Source organism: Vitis vinifera, chromosome 11 (assembly GCF_030704535.1).
Source record: "Vitis vinifera cultivar Pinot Noir 40024 chromosome 11, ASM3070453v1".
In the NCBI taxonomy this organism is placed as follows: Eukaryota; Viridiplantae; Streptophyta; class Magnoliopsida; order Vitales; family Vitaceae; genus Vitis; species Vitis vinifera.
The window spans coordinates 18,971,906-18,987,140 of record NC_081815.1 but is presented as its reverse complement, the minus strand read 5'-3'; the positions used below and the strand labels follow the sequence as shown (position 1 = coordinate 18,987,140).

The 15,235-nt window shown below is 31.0% G+C and overlaps 1 protein-coding gene across 1 annotated transcript; it reads right to left on the bottom strand.

The window, feature by feature from the left end:
* Positions 1–2,033: 2,033 nt before the first annotated feature.
* On the bottom strand, positions 2,034–3,311 carry LOC100261534 (uncharacterized). Its single transcript, XM_002269498.5, has one exon. It carries the CDS (start codon positions 3,237–3,239, stop codon positions 2,268–2,270), a length of 972 nt encoding a protein of 323 aa, XP_002269534.1. The 5' UTR covers positions 3,240–3,311; the 3' UTR covers positions 2,034–2,267.
* Positions 3,312–15,235: the final 11,924 nt, after the last annotated feature.

Genomic DNA, 15,235 nt, shown 5'->3' with positions numbered 1-15,235 from the left:
AAACACTTGTCTTCAAGGCCTTCCATGTGGTTCTTCACGATATCACTCATTAACTCGAAAGGTCCTAAGGCATATTGCTCTTAACATCTATGATTCGTATGATCGATGTGCAAAATATACTAATTAAAAACTAAAAAATATTTTTAAAAATTATTACAATATTAAAACACAATTAAATGAACTTAAGAATGAATAAAATAAACTTATTTCATTTCATATTTAGTTACAATAATATTTAATTTTAAACCATTAAATATAATTAATAACTACTAAATATTTAACTATATATATATATATATATACTAAAAATATTTTAAAATACTATTATTATGTTTTATGGTATTTCATTATAAATTTAATTTTCATATTTTATATAATTAAATTTATTAATTTATTATTAATGATTAATATTCATATCTATTTTAAAATTATCATATGTTCATATTTAATACTTGTAACATTTATCATATTTCAATTTGTTATGTTTTTAATTCCTTATAAATATCTCATATAATTAATTTTATAAATAAATTGTCATATATTACGAATACAACTATAAAAAATATTAGGAATACATCATAATTCAATACATTTAATTAATTTCATAAATTAAAATATTCTAAATATACTCCGATGGCTACTTTCCCAATTCCTAAATTCCAAACCATGAAAGAGGATATTAGGCCTTAGTCATCCCACCCACCCTTCTCGTCACTGACCATCAATTGCCGCTTCCAAACCAAAAAAAAGAAATGTAGAAGCATTGTCTTCCCACCTACTCATCCACCCAATTTGTTGCCAACCATCAACGAAGACAATTTTGCTATTCAACAACATCGATGCAATCGACAAGTAAGCAATGAAGATTGAAGAAGAGGGTCAAGATTGAAATGATGTCTCAGCCAGTCCTAGCATTACCATTCATCGTCGTTCAATCTAACGACAATGAAGAAGATTGTTTCTTGGGTTTGAAACCATGGATCCAAGTTAACTCAGTATAGTTTTGGTGAACCGAAACAAGTTTTACTGATTTGTAATCGAGTTAGTGCAAAACATGTATTGAGTATCGACCGAGTCATATCCACCTTGCCAAACTCCACAAAAAGTTTGGTTAAGCTATGGCTAGTACTTGAGAGTTCCTATTTTACCAAAACTCAAATTTAAAACGTTATTAACTCAAGTTTTTAAAACTAATATAATCTATATTCTTTCAAATACTAACTCGCCTCTAGTAAATCTATTTAGACTTGTAATAATTTGGTTGAATGAACAATAACTTCAAGTCTTCAATAAAGAGTAAGTCATCATCTAAAAATGTTCTAATACCATAATGAAAAGAAATCAAATTGATAACAAACAAACTACCCTAACAATAACTATTGGTTTACATCATAAAATTAAATCTATTCCAAATAAAGCTTAAATATACCATAGAATTAAAAGGGCGATATTAACCATGCACTCTTAATTATGTGCTATGTAGTTTGGTACTTGTTAACATGAATAATGATTAAATATTAAAAATTTAAAAATAATATAATTTGAATATTAGTATTTTCCGTTAAAAGATTGGCCGGTCTATATTACTTGGGAATAAAACAAATTAGCGATAAATTCCCTGGTTTCAAATCAAGGTGATATGAAAATTCAATGGAATAATTCAATAAAATAAAATGTATAAAGAAATCAAACTTGGTTGTGTTGAATAACATGTATAAAAGTAGTTTCTAAAAATTAATTTATGAGCATAGTTTTTTAAAATAATTTTTAATAAAAAATAGTTTTTTCAGTATTTTTTTTTTGTGAAAATATTATGCAATGTAAAGTTTTCCATCAATTCTTTGTATGTTCAATTATTTTTAAAATAATTTACAAAAAAATATATGAAAATATCTTAAATTTGTTTTTAAAAATCATTTTATTTTTATATTAATTTTAAAAACAAAAACTATTTTTATTCTATAAAATGTGTTTTTGAAATTAACTACAAATGAGATTCCGATGCAATGACAATCACCCGAGATATAAGATAATGGAAGCCAAGTGGGCATATGGTCACTTTGGATTGTCGTGTTGCACATTGGCAAATTGGAAATGGAAAAAATTATTACAAAGAGAACACAATAAAATGATTTCATTTCAGTGGGCATTAAACGCCAAGTGGGGGAGCCTCACCTTTTGATCCCTTCCTCTGTTGTCATATAGATTGAATCGCCATAACCAGTGTAATGAATAAATAAACAAAATGGACATGATCCCAGATCATCCTAAGGTATATGATAAAGTTTTGATGGCTTCAAGTTCTGGGTAACATTGAAATACTTCAACGTCTCAATCCACTTCTCCTGCTTCTTCAGAAGGTGCACTCCAATGGTGTCAGGCCACAGCTCATGCGTACAAGCCGTCGGCCGGTCCGGGTAATTGTACATCGCCCACTTCACCGTGTGCCTGTTCTTCCCTCGTTTCCCCCATCGCATCCAATCTCCGAACACTCTGTCTTCGGAGCCTTCCAAGTGGTTCCTCGAAATCTCAGAAACGCTAACCCACTCCACAATGTCCCATGAAACCAGGTACCCCATTCCAGACATATAGTGATGAAATGGATTCATGCTCCCACACGGAATCACGTACCCGTAATACAAATCTTCTCTGGGCAATGGCCTCAGAGACTCCACCAGTTTGTCCAGCCTCAGGTAAATGTCGTCGTCCGCCTTCATTACGTAATGGTACGGCGGCGATGGCCCCTCAGTGGAATTCAGCATCTCCGGCAAGCTCGAGAAGTACGTATACGTCTTGCCCTGATTCATGTTCTCCGTGCAGTTGAGGATGATTATGTCGTCGTACCGCATTATCTCCAGCGCAACCAGGACTTTCTGGTCTTCCTTCGTGAGGTTGCAGAACACGAACTTGATGTCGACCTTTGCTCCGGCCGGCGACTGGGTGCCGTAGATCATGCGGAGGAAGTGCCGGCGATGGTACTGGTCGGGGAGGGTCAGGATTCCGATGAGGATCCGGATGTCGTCGGAGGTGGAATTCAGGGGGAGAAAACTAGCGGAAGATGAGTTGTTGGAGAAGAATGTGCAGCTGCCGAACTTCAGGAGATTGCCGAATTGGACTTCGTTAATGGAAGCTACGGCGCAGAGGAAGAGGATGAAGAAGAAGGAGGAGATGATGAAACGGCGTCGTCCAGGCTTGGTGGGCTTCATCATCACCTGTTGCAAATTGGGATTCATCGTCATCTTCCGAAAATTGAAGCTGCCGGAGATGAAAGAAGAGTGATGGCTTCATGAGACTTTTTAGCAAACGGTTTATGAATTGGGCTTGACTATATAATATATTAATATGTAGTCATATAATGATATAATATATAGTTTTTTTAAAATAATATTCAAATTATTTCTTTGGTGTAACGCAATAGTTGGGAATTGGGCTTACCTTTTTGACTTTCGCACTTTAAGGCACGGAATGAAGCAATGTACCACTATGGCCTTTGTTTGAAAGAACACATGGCTGAGTTAACCCACGAGTTGATACCAAAATTGAACTCAAAAGAATTGCTAAAATAGTTTGAAGCAATGTCGTATAATGATTCCCATCTAGGAGTTAAAGTTTGATGAGCATGTTGAACTATCCACGGGGCTAAAACCTTGGGTAATTTTTAAAATAAAATAAAATAAAATTTTACTACTATATTTGATTTTCAAAAAATACTAAAAAAATAATTTTTTGATGTTGGATTTTATCATGAAAAATAAAAATATATATAATTAAAATTAGTTAAAAATTTATATATTTTAAAAATATTTAATATTTATATAAAATAAATAAAATAAGAGAAATGAATTAAAAAAAACAAATAAATATAATATATTAAAATTTAATCTATTTCTCATTTTCTTTTTATTTTTTTTCTTTCACGTTTTCTCTCAAATTCCCCTTAACCAAACACAAGGTATCGTAATTATGAAAACTATCCTAGTATTGAGTTTTGGAATTTTGAGAGATGGCCTTTTCAATGTTTTCATGGGATGAAGGAGTTGATGGTCTTTTCATCAAAGTTGCTTCAATTCTCAGTTGAATTTTCATTAAAAAAAAAAAAAACAATTGGCAGTGGAGAGAAGCCTAATTTTAGTTCAAAGGCTTGTTCCACTGAACTCAGCCATTGTCTTTTCTTACAAGTTGGTAAAGTGATTTGGTCAACTTCTCTTGCTTAGGTATTTATGCATGAACAGGGTGAGGTGGGGCTGCCCCATTTCGTCCTACACCATACTTGAATATAAAGCAAATGCCTGTTGACCCACAAAAAGTGCACACCTTTTTCTTTCTCTTTTTCTAGTGATCCAAACACCCAAAAGAATTTTATGTGTACATACTTTGCATGATTTGGATAGCAAGCACGTGTGAGAACAAATACATGGGGCCACCAATTCTACTAGTATTAATGTACGTAGATCATGGGTTACTTCAAGGCTCCACCACCATGGCATAGCTCCTGTGGTTTCACCAAATCTCCACTCTCTTTTTCTTTAATTTCATTGGGCTACTACAAGACTTTAAGTTTACGCTTGTGACAACTTTAGTATTTTAATCACACCACATGGGGTAGGGTTGATTCGAATCTATAGCCTCATTTTTATTTTTTTATTTTAAATTTAGTAACCACGTATTCACAAGTTTTTGACCAAAAAAAAAAAAAAAAGTTTGTTTAGAAATTATTTTAAAAAATGATTTTTTACTCTTAAAAATAAAAAATTGTTTTCACACTCAAAACATATTTAGTAATTTCTGTATGAAAAATATCGTGTTTTCTAATAATATATTTAATTATTTTTTAATTTCCTTTGTAAACTATTTTAAACAATAATTATACAAATATAAAAAATGATTAGAAATAAAATAATACAAATCAAAATTATCTTTTAAGAAATATTTGGAAACATAAAAAATAGGTTGGAAACATTTTAAGTTTCCAAACAATTTTTTATTGTGGAAAAAACTAAGGCTTGTTTCTAGAAACCATTCTAAAAAATATAGGGTAACATTTACAATGAGTCACCCTAAACATAGGATATCGCTACAACATAACGTCACCATATCCACGGACACCATAGAGGGTACCAATTGATGTCGTATTTGGAAGCGACACCAAAGCAGATAAATGGTGACACGTTCAAAAGCGACATCATATATTTTTAGTGATGCTTAATTTGATATAGAGTTGTATGAGATATATATAAGGTGTCATATTAAATGCATCACCTTTGAGTTATGATGTCACGTTAAATGCATCACCTTTGAATTATGGTGTCACATCATTATAAATTATTATAGAAGATATGGTTGTTTTTTGTTGATTAGCCTCTAGATTTTTGTAATGCTTATTAATAAATAAGATCAACGTATGTAAATTTTGTCCATAAATATAATAATCATATTACATTTAACTTATATTTTCATAATGCTTATGGATTAACCTATAGTACATTACATCATCCACTAATAATGTGTATTAAACGTTCACAAAATGATAGCACATCAAACCCACCAAAACTATTAAAGAAAAGTGAATACACATTAAAACATGATTTAGAAATGTTAAGCATCCCAACATTCATGTATACCTGCATTTCATATGCATAAAACTGGCTAACCATAAAATGACATAAGAGTTGGATCCAAAAATCCAAAATTCTCAATTCCAAATAAAGTAACATTTATGTCGTATAATGTATGGTATAAGAGTCATCTAAAAACCCAAATCTTGTTGCCTCTTTCTCCTTTCTTTTTATTCTTCATAATGTCCTGGGAAGAGTGTGTACCTGCATTTTATAGTTTAATGAGTATTAGAGTTCTTATTGAAAATAAAAATGTCATGTTATAAAAAATAAACAAATCTAAGTACTAATGTTTTCTTTTTTTCTTTTTCTTATTTTGATATAAAAATAGTTCGTAAATAATAAGTAATGTTATACAATACCAATGAAAAATTTATATAACAACTAAGGGACTCGCCATGCATGATCACAATACATCAACATGATTCCGATACATCAACATGATTCATGATTAGTTATAATACAAAAGTAATCCATCCTCCTCTAATTTCATAAAATTCTACTTGAGAATATGTTTTTTGTCATCAATCTAAAATCAAATGAGAATAACATTAATATCACAATAATTAGAAGTATGAAACTATATACAATTCATTAAATGAGTAAAACCTTTAATGCAATAACCGTAGAATCAACAATTATCTCTTTAATGAATCTCATAACAAAGTAGTCACATTTGAACTCAAATAAAAACAATTCAAGAAAATAAAAAATAAATCAAAACTACAAAATCAAAATATAAATCTAAAATATTAGAAAATACTAACCTTCCACTTAAAATCTACACTTTTCAAATTTATTTTTTATAATTCATTATGCTTTTAAAAATAATTTTTAACATCTAATTCTTTTTATATTTTTTTATTTCTTGGAAGGATTTTCTTAATTTCAATATTTTTTTTAATGTTCATTTTGTGAAATAATGATGTCCATTAAATTTCATCTCAATTATATAAAATAAAATTTTAGTAACAAAATATAAAAATGTTTTCAACTACTAATATGATAGGACATGATATTATAACAAGCATGAAAATTGTATATATAAGACAAAAAACCTAATTCATTATTAAGAAATGTTAAGAGAAAAATTATTATGAGAAAGAATTAAAGAACCTTTCATAAAAATTATTGACTTTTTAGTCATAACTCCAATTGATATATTTTTTTTTCTAAGTAAAATAATTAATAAAAAATTTGGATATGAAAAATGTGTTAAAATAAAAATAATAATAAAATAAAAACATCAAAGGAAAAAATATTCAATATTTTTAATTTTTTAATTTTAATATTCTTTAGATCAATAAATTATCAAACATGAAAAAAGAAAAATAAAGAGTTTTATGGAAAGAATTGGAAAACTTTTTGTAATAAAAGGATTTTATAGAAATTTCCTAACCTTCGAAAGGAAAATTTCATCATCAATCTCAAATTACTTCCAAGTTTGGTTGATACATATAAAAACAATAAGAAAAGAAGACAAAAATAAAACATATTTTTAGAATCCTTTTGCAGGAGATGACAATATTGAGAATACTTTTCTCAAAAATTATTTTCCAAATATCACCAACCAATATCCTTATCACAACATACTATAATATTCTTAGAAAATAAACAAACATTCCAATAAAAGGAAATTTCATAAAAAATCAAAAGAAAATTATCAAACATCTTCTTCAAAAAAAAATAATAACAGAAAAAAAAAGTTTTATGGAAGGAATTGAAAAAATTATGTAATAAAAGGATTTTATAGAAATTTTCTAACCTTGAAAGGAAAATTTCATCATCAATCTCAAATTACTCTAAATTTTGGTCAACACATATAAAAACAATAACAAAAAAAAGGTAAAAACAAAAAGCAAAAAACATATTTTAAGAATATAAAAAATATGAATAGAACAAGATGAGATATTACTGATGATACCATGTAAAAGAATAGAAAAAAAAATCAAAATATAAGATTTGATCATTTTTATAATTATAAAAATTTTCATTCCTATTTAAATTTTAAAAAAACAATTCATTTACATTAATAAATAAAAAATAAAATTAATTTCTCATTATTAATTCCAACATTCCAAACCGACACCAACATGATATGGAAACTATTTCATTTTTCCTTTTGTGGGAGATGACAATATCGAGAATAATTTTCTAAAAATTTATTTTTAAAATATCACCAATCAATATCCTCATCACAATATACTATAATATTCATTGAAAACAAACAGAAAGTCCCATCAAAGGAAATTTCTTGCAAGATCCAAAGAAAATTCCATGTTGTAAAATGTTCATCTCTCGTTATGAGTATGAAAGATATTAAAAAAATTATTCATATTTCTTATTTTCATTCATTTTGGGGTTTATAGGTTTAACAATGAAACAAAAGATATGGTGGAGTGTTAAACCTTGTTTTTACTTTCCTACAACTCAATAAAAAAAAACACTATTTACACAATTCATATTACAAATATACCAAATCAGTGAATATAAATCAATTGTGCTAATAAAGATTTTGACATTAATAAAAAAATTGAAAATGATAGATTTAAGAGATTTTGGGTTACCTAAGTGTCCACGAAGTAGAGGAGTAGTTGTGTGTTAACTATATGTGTAAGAAGAGGTAGAAGAAAATTTTGGTTAAGGTTATGGAATGAGATTTTTTTGGATTGTGGGAATGTGGAAACAACGACCTTTTTATATACTATCATTATTTTCAAAGTGGGTCTATTAAGTTATAATATTTAAAAAAAAAATATTTATATGATGTCACTTTTAAAAAACTGACACTATAAACCTAAAAGTAATATCATCGATCCTAATTGAAAATTTTTATTTGATGTGTCACTTTTGTGGATTTTAAGCCGTATGGTGTCATTATTTTAAAAGTGACACCATAAATTATTTTTGTAGTAGTAATTTGAGAACTATTTTTGAAAATGTTCCTAAACCACCTTAATTTTAAGGATGTTTGATAAGCTGTTTTTAAAAATATATATTATTTGGATAGATTAATTTTATTAGTTCTTAAAAAAATTATAATTTTATTTTCTAAAAGAATTGTAAATTTAATTTATTTAATATTAATACAAATTAATTCAATTAATATTAAAAAGAAGATAAATTATTTTTAGTATAATAGGAATACTAATATTAAATTATATTTTTATGAAGAAATGATACTATTTTAGTGTGTGTATATATTTAAATATAAGGATATTAAAATCTTGGTGAGGCATAATTGATTCTTAATTTGTTTGCAAATAAAAAATAATTATAATTTTTAAAAATTAGTAAATCCAATATATCGATTATTGTTTGATTTGCAATTATTTATCTAATGAAAAAAAATTAGAGAATTTAAATAAAATTTTAAAAATACATATAATTTAAAGAGATCATATTTGAAGATTGTTTTCTAATAATTGGTGGAGAAAGAATGAAAGAAAAAATAATAATTATTTATTTATTTTTTCAAATAGATAAAAAAAATTTATTTCTTTTTTAAAAATTATTTTTTATTTCATTTTATTTTTAAAAATTATTTTTACAAAATTGTTAGCCTAAGGATTTGATAATATTGATTTTGATAATAACAAAGTAAAGGTTAAATGATACTAATGTGCTTATTGTTTAATTGCATTGGATAGAAGAGTTTTATCTTTTTATATTTCACAAATTTTATGTAAGAAGCAAAATGTAAGTGTGGACCCCGCATTTTACACTATGTGTTCCCACTCGATGGCATGACTCGATTTTTATTTGTGAAGAAATTTTATTTTTAGAAAATACTTGGAGTTGTCACTTATTTTTGTTTTATTTTTTAAAGGGAAAACAGAATAAAAAAGAAAACCCTAAGTGCGACTCCTGAAAAAAAAAAAAAAGAAACAAAGTGAGAGTGGGAGTATACCTTAGCAACAAATAATAATGTGACATCATGGCAACAAGATTAACTCAAGTATAAAATAATCACATATATATCAAAGTGCAGGGCAAAGATTAGACAAATGTTCATTAAGCATAGTAGTTTGATAATCAAATGAGAACTCATATGTGGGGGCCCTACCAAAGTCCAATTGATTTTGCATGAATTAATCCCATAAAATTCCATTGTTTTGGAATTATAAAAATTGCATTCATGCTTATTAAAAACGTGCAAATAGAAAATTATTTGAAAATCAAATAAAATTTGTGAAAGTGCATGCCAGAGAGAAAATGATAGCAAATGTTTATTAAAAGTGGATTTTTAGCGACCTAACCCTAATAAAGGAAGAAAAATTGGAGACTTAAAATTATTTGAAAACCGGAGTGGAATTAAAATTATTTGAAAAATTGGGATTTTGAAAATCTAATTTTGACATCAAGAATGAAGAATTAAGAGGATGACGTGGATTTTAGAAAACTGACCCACCAAAAGGTGGCCATGCATGCCATGTAAGAATAGGGTCCGGGGTGTAACGAGACTGCATTGCTAGTGGTGAGTTGACCTAGTACTATTTGTATTAAAGAATTCCAAGATCCCTCCCAACTTCTAATTTCCACAAAGGCATCTTTCAATTACTTGACTCTAGTTTTAGCTCTACGTGCCCACTTCCACTTCCAACTGACTCCAATCCATGTTTCAGAACATGGCCACGTACACTCAAACAGGTCCATAATTAAGCTAATTTAGCACAAGCCTTAACAGATTCCTTAACCCAATGCTTGGAAAGCCTTCTGATTCCAGAACACCCCAACTTCATCTTCACCAAGTGCATCTAATGACTAATCATTCAACACTAAGTTGTGCAGAAGCATATTCAGAATAGTATCCATGTACTTCTCATTCACAATTCTCCAATACCCATCAATCTCTACTAATGAAAGAGTGCTAAAAGAGCCTATAATCCATACCTCAATTCGTCATCATTGGCTTGAACCCTATCTATAAGATCATTCCATTTAAACAAAAAAAAAAAAAATTCCTTCATCCCTTCTATTAGCCGAAAGGTTTTCCTAATCAGGTTTTGATGATAACAAACCATGATTTAGTTACTAATTGGTTTGAATTATAAAGAATTTCAGTTATTAATTTGGAATTTCATCAAATGGCCTAATGGATGTAAGATTAAGACTTTTGGAAGACCATTAATAATAGGAAACATATGTAAGATGAATGTATGAGTGCACTTAGGTTTTACATATCATTTCATGCATCTTTGAAAAACTCGGTTTATTATTTAAAGTTACAATTTCATCAAAACCCGAGTTTATCAAATGAACCTTAGACAAATCACTTCAAAATCGGTATATTAATTTACCTAAAGACCTTGCCTAAGTGTTTGAAGAGAAAAGAACATAAAAAGATAGGTTTTCGGGCCAAAAATAGTGAAACGGTCAAGGCACTGGCCAACTGGCTCAACCGACCAAGGTACTGGTCGACCGGTTCCTTCTTCCTAGTCAAGTTCGGTCGAGAGGAGCAAAAAATACCATCTCTCTCTCTCTCTCTCTCTCTCTCTCTCTCTCTCTCTCTCTCTCTCTCTCTTCCATTAGCCTTTCCTTCTCGGTTAAGAGATTTTCCTTCTCGATCGACCTCCGGTTGAAGGTAACGGTCACCTGCCAAGCATTAAATACTCCAACGGCTAGTGAACCGATCGACCCCCAACTCGACCGGTTGAGACTGCTTTTTTATTTTCTTTTCTCCCAAGGTTAGAAACCTATAAATAGAGAGCTCCACTTCATTTATGTTTAAGAGAACACCTGCATTTATTTTTCTACCCACTTGTTCTTGCCTTAAAAGCTCTCATTCCTTTCTTAGTGCATTAAATCTTCATTTGCATATCCTTTAGTGCATCTTTGTGATTCATCCTAGCCTTAAGTTGTATTTGAGTTATTGTTGAGCTAGGTTGAGAGATTCATTTTTGTTAATTGAGTGTTAAAGCCTTCAAGTGAGTTGAAACTTGAAGAGATTGTGTAAGAGCCCATTGGAGTCAGAATCCAAGTGTAAAGATGATTAGAAGCTTGGTTGAAACTTCAAGTTAGTGGAACTCTTACTCGGGTAGAAGCTTGAGAAGAGTGGATGTAGATAAGGAAGTATCGAACCATTATAAAATCTGAGTTTGATTTCTCTAACTCTATATTTTTATATTTGCTTCTCTTGTGCTTAAATTTTTTGTGTTTAAAAAGAATTTTTTTAAAAAAACCTAATCACCCCTCTCTTGGGTGTTTTTCTCATTTAAGATTAACCTTTATTTTCTCACCTTCCAATTCCTCTTTCTTTGGACCTCCTCAAATGTAAAATGATTATCCAAGAGAAGAAATTTAAGCTTATCCAGCCTGAGAGCAACCTTAACAAGCTCCATGTTACTAGGAGACAATTTAATGACAAATGCAACAACCTGCACATTCAAGCACCTCCTCTATATGTTCGACAAATATTTCTCACAATGTTCTTCTTAATGGAAGCTCCATTAGTTTCAATCAATTTGGGAACTAGTCCTCTATTAACTTCTGCCCATGTTGGAAAATGTCATGCATGCCATGTAGGCATGGAGATGGGGAAGGCGACAAAGAGATTTGGTAGAGAGTTGGGTGTAGGTGGATGACTGTATGGAGTTCAACAAGGATGGTTGTGCAATGCAAAAACTACATGCATGTAGGGAATGGGTAGAAAGGAAGCTCATGGGAAATGGATAGGAAATGAGTAGTGGGGGATGGGAAAGTGGTGAATATGAAGAAGAGAATAAGTTGAAGGTGGTGGGCATGTAGATGTGGGATAAGTTGAAGGTATGGTGATGAGCTTAGTGGGTATGTAGGTTGGGAAATGGTGATTTGTAGGATGAGGATATAAGTGGTGGGTGTAATGATGGGTATGATATGAGTTTGGTGAATGGGTTGAAGGCAGTGGGTATAGAGGATAAAGTTATGGGTAAGGTGATGTGGGGTAAGCTAATGGTGGTGACTTGGTCCTAAGGCTTCGAACATGGAGTCGTTTGGCTTAGAGTTCAAATTTGATGAAGGAAGGATTTTGGATGAGTTGTGTGGAGACTTTAAGTGGTCATGCCAAAGAGGTCGCATGCACCAGGGCTTGGGTGGGAAGAAGCTTGATTTATTACAATTGCAGGTGCTGTTTTAGGGACTAAGTTTTCAAGTTGCTGTTTGAATGCACAAAAATGCCTTCTCCTAGGCAATATGGAAGAGATGCAGCATGACCCAAGTGAGAGTGTATCACCAAAAGGACATCCATGGTTGAAGGATCAATCTTATCAAAGTATGGCAAAGCAATTGTGCTTGTATATGCGGGATGAATTCTACAGTCAAGCAATATGACCTTCCCTTTATAGGACATGTAGGCATAGGAACGACCCACTTCATTTCCAGTACTCAGAGGAGTAATAAACTCTCTCCCTTGTTAACGAGGAATCCAATCTCTTTAAAGTTTGTGGTGGCCCTGTTGAAACCATTCTTCAACTGTACAATGCTCAGAGCCCTACACTCCTTCAAATAACACCACTCTACATTCATGCAAAATGCTCGGATCTATGTTAGGGGCAACTGCTTCATGGGATTGATTCCTCCAAAATCATTTGTCTTTTCTAAACAATGTGACTCAACACGGATTGTCCCTCTCAACGATTTTAACATTCTACCAACAAAACGCATATAAGATAGCTTTGCACATGAACATGAGTCACCTTCAGCTCACAATACTCAGCCACCACAAACCCTTAGTAAAACCAAGAATGAGTCTTCGAGTTAGAAAATAAATAGCAAAAGATGAAAGAGACACAGAAATTCTCATGCTATTAAAACACACTTGTTGTCTAAAACCCCTAGAAAGGCCACGTCCCAATCTTCTCTTCAATTTTGCAACTAATATGGCACTCATATCATCAGCTTTGTTCCCCAACTCCTAAATCAAGTGACCATCATATGTAGATTCTTGAAAGACCCTCATTCAACCCAAAATGCTCACTATTCTTATTAGTGACCAGATTCCCATTCCTAGCTCTGGTACTCAACAAGAATGCAAAGATATCGCCCCAAAGCTAGAAGTATCTTGCTATCTCATGTTGATCCAATGCAATGCTTCTTTAACACGCGAACTAAATAGTAATGGATACCAAGAACATGTAAACTTCTCAAAGGTTGCTTGACCATAGCTATTATATCCTCACCCAAAGATACTAGAAACAGAGGAATACAGGGAAAAGAAAAACATGGGTAAACCAAACACCAATGAATCTTAGTTTTATTTCATGGATTGATAAGGAGCTTGGAGAAAGTGGAATCCATAGGAAACAAGAGTATGATTTTTATATATCAAGCTCAAGGGAAGATCAATGCATCATGTATTTACAAGATAACATGCATGTAAACAATCAGATCCAACCAAGCAAACAAGTAGCCCTTGATGTCCACACTAATCCACAAATTAATGCTCAGAAAAGCAACTAAAAATGAGAGTAAAATAGTGTGAAAACGGGAAAGAAGAAGTTCACAATCATACTTGGAAATTGCTTGGCTTCAAGCTCTACTTTCTTTCCCACGCATCAACAAGATCTTCCTCAGTTTCTTCTCCTCAAACGTATATCACCTAGCTTCCTCTAAATCTCCTACTTGCTCTCTTAAAATCCATGTCCTCTCTCCTCTGCTCACAGCTCTTTTACCAACCTCTATAACCCACATCTTTTCTTTTTCTCTCAAACCGACATTTCCTGCTCTAGTTTTCACTTCTCTAAGACTCTCTCATAGCTCTCTATAAAAAAAATGCATCAAATCTTTTTTTTTTTTCTTGTCCTCCAAAAAAATCAAAATCCTTACTACTTTTCCCAAAACTCAGCAAAAAAAAAAAAAAAAAAAAAAAAAAATCCCTCTACAGAATATTCATTGATCCCCCATTTTGCACCTCACCTTACTCTCTCTAAAGAAATGGCCCACCAAAAACTTTTTCACATGTCCCTCTCTTCATGGTCCTCATTCTTGCTTCCTAACTAACCTAAAAAGGAATCATTTCTGCAGAACCGTGCTTCTACTTTTTGGTCGCCACTCCTCTGTATGGAGAAGGTCTCCACTATCATGCAAAAAGATAACTTCTAGGTGACGAAAAGTAGTGAGAGAAAAAGAAAAAAATATTAAAAATAAAATAAACAAAAAATAGTAATAAAAACAAATGTTTGACGGTCCAAAAATAGGGGTCTACATTAAGATTTAAGAGGAAGACAAAAAAAGTTCATACATTTTCTAAGATCTTAGTAAATTCTTTGTTTTGGTCTCTTTTATTTGTATTTCAAGTCTTTGTGCTTTCCATGAGGACTATCGGATGATGTTTTTAGCTACCTAGCATAAGAACACTATTGAAGTTAAAGTTTTTTTATTTATTTATTTTATGAAAATACTTAAGTTTCTTTAAAATTGATTTTCAATATAACCGAGACACGTTTAACTTTGAAAATGTTCTTAAAATGTCGATTAAGCTTTAAAGAAGTTTATTGCAAATCAGTTCTAGCTCAAAATCCCTCAAATTAATCTTTTCATTCATGCAAGAGTATCAGTGTACATTGAAGTGCTTTGTTTTTCAAGATTTTAGTTATTAAAAGTTAAGTGGACGTCCACCTGGATGACCACTTGCTTGTTAAATG